At 46.0% G+C, this 8,231-nt stretch overlaps 1 protein-coding gene across 1 annotated transcript; it reads right to left on the reverse strand.

The window, feature by feature from the left end:
- Positions 1 to 348: 348 nt before the first annotated feature.
- NPY2R (neuropeptide Y receptor Y2) lies at positions 349 to 6,302 on the reverse strand. The gene is made up of 3 exons (XM_058803858.1): positions 6,099 to 6,302; positions 4,169 to 4,247; positions 349 to 3,121 (listed from the first exon to the last, which is right to left on the reverse strand). The coding sequence occupies exon 3, from the start codon at positions 3,083 to 3,085 to the stop codon at positions 1,928 to 1,930; it is 1,158 nt and encodes a 385-aa protein (XP_058659841.1). The 5' UTR covers positions 3,086 to 3,121; positions 4,169 to 4,247; positions 6,099 to 6,302; the 3' UTR covers positions 349 to 1,927.
- Positions 6,303 to 8,231: the final 1,929 nt, after the last annotated feature.

Genomic DNA, 8,231 nt, shown 5'->3' on the forward strand with positions numbered 1-8,231 from the left:
TTTAAATAAAGGAGGCTATTTGTAGTAATAATACTTTTGATGAAGGGTTCAGAGTCAAGTGATACATGTGATTGATGTCCATAATAATTGCACACTTCTATAATCCTTCCTCACCCATAAGAGTTTTACATTTTGGATATTATTAATATTCAGATAAAAATAACTTGTAGGCAATATCATGTCCTGAACATGGTGGAGAATTAATCTATTTTTGTACAACTGTTTAAGAATGATGGATACTTTTTTCTGCTCGAGTAAACACTAGCTAATTCTCTAGACCTCTCTTTTCTGCTCATGAAAATCCAAGTCCAAATGATTTCATGGGTATTTAAAGGATGGTGCCAAATACTGAATACATAAAGATGAATTTCTCCACTTGATAACGACCTGATACCATTAATTACATTGCAAAATTTCAGCACTCAAGTTTTATTGGGTTTTAATTTGTAAGAGTGAACATAATGAATTTAGGAACAACAAAAAATGCAAGGAAAAAATGAGGCTGCTGAAATGTAGCCATCAAACTAGACTTCAAGTGAAAATCTCACACTTGTTTTTATTCTAGATAAGCAAGAGGGCAGCTGGGAATAAACATGGATTGAAATTTTCTTCATCTCTTTAATGAGTTCAAAGAGGCTTAACAAAGACACAGAAGAGTTGAACATTGCTGTGTACAACACAGTAAACAGATTAAAATTTTATACCTGAGCAAAAAAGGAATTTAACTATTAACTACAGCATGCAGAATAACTGATAAGTTATCACATAAACATAGCATACTGTTATTAGGTTACAGTCATTCAGATGTTCTTAATTTTCACAAAGGCTAAAGATGGAAAAAGCTCCGAGACGAGATGAGTATGTGACATAAAACCACAATAAGGAAAAGCACTTTACCATCTAGCAGCCTTTCCAGAGGATCAGAATTATCTGCTGTTTTATTATCCAGGCAGAAGCAGCCACAATTCAAAGCCTGTGGAGTTAATAACACATTAGACATTTAAGCAGGTCCTGAAAATGAAAATATTAGCAGTTTATGAAGAGCTCACAGAAGACCTGAGCCTGCATTCCCTGCCCTCAAATGCCACTTTGAAGCACTGTATTTGTGAGCTGTTCCCAGAGCAGAATGAAAGGCAGGAATCTGCAGGGAATGACTGATCAAGTCACAGGCTCGTGATTTTCTCACCAGCATAAACTCCAATTCTTAAGGGACAAATTTTTACCCCATTCGATTGGCCAAAACCCACATTCCATTTTATGTAGAAACTTGATCTTTCCTCTCACTGAATCCAGTACTTGGGTGAGTTTTGTTTCTCTTTTCTCTTCTGTTTTCACCACCTAATCTATTTCAAATGCTATGGCTTGAAATAGCCTAGCACAAGTCAAAAAGAACTTGCAACATACTTCTCTTCTTAATTCCCTTGTCTTTGCAAAACATGCCTGTAGGACAGAAAGCGCCTGAAAAGTTTGAGGTTTAACCAACACAGATTCTCCCACCAGACATGTTTCTTTCTCCTGGCTGACTTCTGCATTCCTTGACTTTCACATCAAATATAAAAACTACCCACTCCCACCACCAATGTTCCTATGCTACAAATCAGCCATTTGCCTTCCTCCAGCAAAACCAGCAAACCCTGCACTTGTCATTTAGACTTGACAAGAAGATATGGGAGGGATGGAAGAGTTTTATATTTACCCTGTTAGAGACAGCCATAAACTAAGCCTCTCCCTTTTACTTCCTTGCAATTGTATATTTACATACTCTTGGCATCAATCAACTCCCCTCAAATCATAATACCTGCCTTGACTTTCATGCTACTGTTCTTTCACCATTTATGAATAGAACTACGCATTGAAAATGCATGTACCAAAATGGGTTCATCCCTTTGTCCACAACATACTCATTTCTTCTTTACAGTCAGACATCTTAGACATCGGTAGGTTGCGTGAAAGAGTCCCCAGGGAACTGAATCCTCTTGGCTTCTAGCTTCTTCCTGGCTTTGAAAGCTGCCGATACTTCGGGGTGGATGGAGTCCAGCCGCTGCTCACACTGGAAGGCCGTGAGGAAGGCCGTCCTGTAGTTGTTGTTCATCCAGCCATAGAGGAGGGGGTTAGCAAACGTGGAGCACATGGCAATGACATGGAACACCGTGTAGATCAGTTTGTACTCTTTCAGGTCTAACACCTGACTGTCAATGTCACTGACCAGCTGGAAGGTGTGAAAGGGCAGCCAGCTGACAGCGAACACCACAACCACACACACCAGCATCTTGGTGGTTTTCCGGCGCCGGTGGTGATAGTGGTCATTCCCTGCCCCGGGGCTAACGTGGTTCTTGAGCTTGGTCCAAATACGGATGTAGGCATAGGAGATGACTGCCAGAGGCAGAACATACTGGATCAGGAGCATGGAGATGCTGTAGATGGTGCCATAGTTGAGCTGCCCCTCCCCTGGCCACTTCTCAGAGCAGACCACAATCTTGAAGTCAGGAATGATCTCAATCAACGAGTACTCACGGAAGATGGCCAGAGGACTTGCCAGCAGGGCACTGACTGCCCAGGCAACTCCTATAATCAGGAAGCTGATCTGCTTAGAGATTCTGCTTTCCAAGTGGTAGACGATGCAGCGGTGACGATCCAGAGCGATCACGGTCAAAGTGACAGTGGACACGTGGACAGCAAGGGCCTGGGCATAGGGCACCAGGTGGCACAACACTGGGCCCAGCTTCCATTCGCCCAGGAGCGTATAAACCAAAGTGAAGGGCAGGCACAGCGTGTTCACCAGCAGGTCAGCCACTGCCAGGTTGGCAATGAAGAAGTTAGTCACTGTGCGCATGCTCTTGAACTTGATGATCACGTGGATCACGAGGGAGTTTCCGATCACTCCCAGCAGGATGATGGAGCAGTAGGCAAAGATGAGAATTATCTGTACTTCAACAAGTGTTGTGCTGTCCTTCAGTTCTGGTTTAGGGTCCAGAGCCAATTCGTTGAGTGGTGTGGTATATCTTGTCAAGTACAGCTTACTGAACAGCTCCATTTTCATTTCATCTGTCTGGTTGTCCTCACCTACTGCTTCCAGGGGCCCCATCCTCGCAGCAGCCTGGTCTGAGCCACAGAGCTGCCCCTGAAAACAAAACAGTACAAGAGCAAGTGGAGAAATTGGTCCACGTGGGCTAAGACAAGAAGCAGAGAGCTAAAGCTACATCTCTTTCCTAACCCACAAGCTACATTGCAGGATTAAGAGATCTGTCTTAATACATTTGAATTCTCTTGCCCTTACATTTTGAAGGCTGATCCAGTAATATTATTTAGGCATGACTCCTGCTGAAAATTGGAACAGATTTCAAAAGCATTCCAAAGACAAAGTTTGCCTAAGTAAATGCAGAAGGATTAAGATCCTGCTGGGCAGCATATCATTTTTTTTACAATCCACTACATAAAACTAGTGCTTATTTAGCACAAATCTTCCAGTAAAATCTATGGGAATTCTACATGGAACAGCACCATCCAGACTGTTATTAGCATAATAATCTTCCAGCTTTTCCTTAATGGAAAGTGTTTCCTTTAAATAGTTACTAAATTCTTACAGGTTTATGCCCTTCCTTAACATCAGTGAACTAAATGCTGGGATCTTTCTTTAAGAAACTTTGTTTTACAATAGTTTGTACCATGAGGCAAATAAAAAATACCACGGAAACAGAACGGAAATAATAGCATTTCTTTGAAATGACTGCATAACTTATTCATGCTGAAATCAATTCAAGAAACAATTCAAACACATTTATACATGATATTTCTTTTCTGTGTGATGTTTCAGAAAACAGAGCTCCTTGGAGGCTGCCAATCAGGCATTCATTTCTGACTGCAGTCATAGCGAAGAGCAAATCATTCCCCTGCTGAACTCAGTAAGAATTTCACCACTGGCATAAAAATCACTATTTTTTCCCCTTCCTTACACAGGCTGAGCCAAATTCTGTGCTACCCTAAGACTTTGGTAGGCACAATATATGAATGGTTTATAATCAGTTGCTGACTTGAACTTCAGTCCAATGTGAAAAAGTACATGTCCCCATGAAAACTGCCCAGAGCATGGGGGGCATGCTAACCAAGAACCGAGAACCTGGCCCTTCCTCGGCCTGGGAAAATAATTACCAGTGCCAAGCAAACTCACCAATAAAACACCACTGTTTGCCACCAAGGGGAAAGGCAGTCCTGAGTTACTCACTCGACTTCCCTGTTCATTACCTTCCCTAAGGAAAGCAAGCATAGAGAAGAAATGTCACTTTCTTGCCATCGAGTGTTACACATTGCTTAGCCCTTCCCAAATTCAAGTCTGTCTAAAGAAACAGGTATTGATGTGTTTGGGTGAACATGGCTCTTAAAAAATTATTGTCTTTTTTGATCAGCTCCATTCAATTCCTTCCATCTTCAGAGAAACATTTCACAGAGGAAATGAGGTCCCTTCAGAGGAACAGAGGTCCATTTTCATCCCTACCTCTGTTCCCATCAGTGAGTGACTTCCTTCAGTATGGTTTCCAAACTGAGAAAGGAGTGTTGGCTACCAGCAGGAGACTGAACCCTTTTTGCTCGCTTCTATCCCACACAACATTCCAAAGAATTTCTCAGGGCAAGCTATTTTGCAAAAGGAGCAGATCGACGGCATGAGTGGAAAGGCATTTTCCTCCCAGCTAAACAGGTCAGAACTATGCCATACTGTTTAGTCTACATTTATTCAACAATTAACAGTGTAAGCCTGAGAGGTGAAGCACCACAAGACACGTAGCTGAGATGTGCCAGCTGCTCATACTAGTGTACATCACTGATTTTAGCAGCATAATCAGTGCTCAGCTACTAGCCTAAGCCTAAGGGATTCCTTATCAATACACCTTTAGTCCACCAGGTTAGAGATGTGAGAGACCCACCACAATTTGCACAGTCAAGGCTTTGCAGAAGTTGAGAACTGTGATGAGCACTTTCCTTTGACCCATTCCTACACCTAGGTATTACTCTTCCATACATTTATTACAGTAGCGATTTGGTGAGTTCCCAGGACCGTCAGATGCTTCAAAATCTCATAATTTTTTCAGTGCAGATAATGTCTACACGTCAGTAGAAAGGTGAGAGGGCTGACAAATATAAATTCTTTCCCTTCTTTGTCCTAATTCCAGGCTCGGCCAAAAACCATAGCTTCCCTTTCTTCCCAAAAGTAGTTTCACACATTTCTCTAGTCCCTGACTTTCTGTTGATTCCTTCTTGCAACTCCTTCTTTTTAGCAAAGCGTTCTCTTGCTCTGACACTTTTATTTTATTTGTTACTGCCCTATTCAGGCTGATGAAAGATGCTTTGGTCGTGTCAATAAGACAAAGCTGAGGGAGAAAGAAAGGACAACCACGGTTTGAAACAGAAATGAGCTTGTGTGTCATCAAGTGATGAAATAAACTGGACAAGTTTGACGTGGTTGGTGGGACAGTTATGTGGGCAAAATATCAATTGCTTTCAAAAAATGGGGATAAAACTGAGGTGACATTTCAGGTAGTGTTTGACAGGACCCTTTCTGCTCTTTTTTGGGATAAACTCTCCAGGTGGTAGCATTAACTGGCACACCTAGCATACTGCACCACACCGGGGCTTTTTTCCCATTTCCTCCCCCCCGCCAGCAGTCAGATCCTCATGGTCAGGCACCAAATTGCGTCTAACTTTCGGCCGAGAAAGGCCCAAAGAGGATTTACACGGCTTCTGAGAGCAAGTAAGCAAAAAGGGCAGAATACGTGATTACATTAGCAAGCAGCATTCCCATCAGGACCGCAGTGCCTGCGCTGGGGAAGGGGCTGGGGTTGCCGGAGGCGCAGCTGGCAGCAAACGCGCCTCTGGGATGCGGCGCCGCTTCCCTCCCGCCCCGCGGTGCGCTGTTCCCGGCGGGAGACACCCGTGCCAGGGGGGAGACACCCATCCCGGGTGGGGAGACACCCATCCCGGGGGCAGACACCCATCCCGGGCGGAGAGACACCCATCCCGGGGGCAGACCCCCGTGCCCGGGCGCTGCGGGGATCCCGCCGCCGCGCCGAGCCGGAGCGCCGCTCCGTCCCCCTTCCCGCTCTTACCTTCCTCTCGCCCCGAGCCGGCGAGCGCGGCACGGCCGCTGCTGCCCCGGGAGCCGCGGTGCCAGGGCAGGGCAGGGCAGGGCAGGGCGGAGAGCGGAGAGCGGAGCCCTCGCTCCGCGGCGGGGCGGCTGCCCCGGTTCCGCCGCCCGGCTCGGCTCCCGCCGCTCTCCCCTCCCGGGCGGCGGGGCCGCAGCGCCGCTCGCCCCGTACAAAGTTTGGAGGCGGCGGCGGCGGCCCCCGCACGCCGGGAGGGCGGCACGGGCGGGGCGGCCCCGCCGCCGGGGAAGGGCTCGGGCGGGGCGCGGCGCCGGCTCCGCCCGCCGGGCTCCGGGAGCGGGAGCGGGGAAGGCGCGGGCAGCGCTCGGGATGCGCCGCGTTCGGGTTGTGCCGGCTGCTCCGCACCCGGGATGTGCCGGCCGGCCCGCACCCGGGATGTGCCGCGTTCGGGATGTGCCGGCTGCCCCACTCTCCGGAACCAGGGGCAGGGCTGCCGGCCTCAAGCAGGGATTTGGAGAAAGAGGGAGTGGTGCCAGACCCGAGCCGGTGTACGTGCCGCACACCCGAGCCTGCTCCCTAGCTTTCCCAGTGCCCGAGATGCCTTCTGGGGCAGCGTAAAGAGGATGCCTTTGCTCCGAGCAAATGCTGAAATCCTTGCTGACAAGCACCGCAGCTCGCACAGATTTTCTGATCCTCGGAAGTGGTTGTTGCCAGAACAGGTGTAAGGATGAATAAAGCATTTACATATTCTGTCAAGAACAAAATAAAATATTTCATATTTATTTACAAGGCTGGAAAGGTAAAGACAATAGCTGCTGCTTTTATTTGGTTCTATACCAATAACCTTTCAAAACAGCTCTTCTGCCAGCCAGCTTGACAGAGAACTAGTGCCAGTCAGCGTTGCTGCGCCTCTGGTAGGGTCCAGATGACATTCCACGGGCTGTCTCCTCAGTGCCCTAAGTCTGGGAGACCCGAATTACCAAAACGTGTTTCAGCCCTGGTCGTAGTTCCCTAGAATAGGAACTAGGAGACTTTGCTTTCTCTATGGTTGCTAGCACTGATACTCAAACAATTTTTTTCCCAAACCTTGCAGAAGCTGTTCTCCCGAATAGGAATAAGCCTTTACTTCCTGTCACTTCAGTATATTTGCACTCATACTCAAGGTAGTTTTAGGGATCAGCAACATTTTCTTCCCTTTTCTGCCCTCTTTTTCTTCGAAAGGAGACTCGGTACAAAAGCACTTCCCTTGTGAAAGGTAACGCTCAATAAATAATATGCCCTTATCTACAGCAGAGAATGTTAAGGGAGCATCAAGGAGTAACTCCAGTGATTTAGAGTTGTTTTTGAAATTCAAAACATGTCCTGTGAACCCCCTTGGATCTTTACTAATTCAGGCTATCTCTCCAGGAAGGGCCTTGCTCTTAGTCCTTCAGCACTTCTGAGGCTGTTAATGGAATGCCCCTAGCTTATTGCAAAATAGATTTCTTTGATGACTAAATAAAGAGCCAGGAGTTTCAATTCTCCTGCCCCTGTTTATTCATTTCCCAAGTCAATCCAATTGTAGGATTTATTTTTTGATCTCTCAACAGACATAAATGCATGCCATGAGTTTTAGTAATTACAGCGCTTGTATAATACATGTCTGTGACAGCCTGAAATCCTTTCCTTTCCTTCTCTGACAAGTAGTCAGCAGTGGCTTTCCACTGATCTCAGGGTATTGCTGTTTTGCCCTACTCTGCACATTCCTTCTAACTTAACATTTCTAACTTTGACTACTTCTAATGTCTTGGAGGATATAGTGAAATGCTATAAATTTTTATAATCTGCTCACCTCAGAATTCCATAGCTAAGGGAAGGCTGTTCCTTACTTACACTTCCAGATTCCTGGAAGAAGCCAAGAAGTGCAATTTCCTAGAGGTTGTTTTGCTGGTAAAGGCTGGCTTCCCATGCCGGAGAAAGAAGGTGTTATTCCCTGTTACAAGGCAATTCTGTGCTCAGCCACAACTGAAATGTTTAATGGATATGCATTTCTAATAAAAACCAGCATTTTTTATTGCTTGTAGAAGAGTGGGATTTAATGGCCCCATAAACACCGCCTTGAACAAAAAGCCATGAAAGCACTAACATCAAGGGCAG

The sequence above is a fragment of the Ammospiza caudacuta genome, chromosome 4 (genome assembly GCF_027887145.1).
Source record: "Ammospiza caudacuta isolate bAmmCau1 chromosome 4, bAmmCau1.pri, whole genome shotgun sequence".
In the NCBI taxonomy this organism is placed as follows: Eukaryota; Metazoa; Chordata; class Aves; order Passeriformes; family Passerellidae; genus Ammospiza; species Ammospiza caudacuta.

What these genes read in the sequence shown, in the direction of transcription:
- NPY2R (XM_058803858.1), bottom strand. Translation starts at nt 3,085, where the DNA reads ATGGGGCCCCTGGAAGCAGTAGGTGAGGACAACCAGACAGATGAAATG.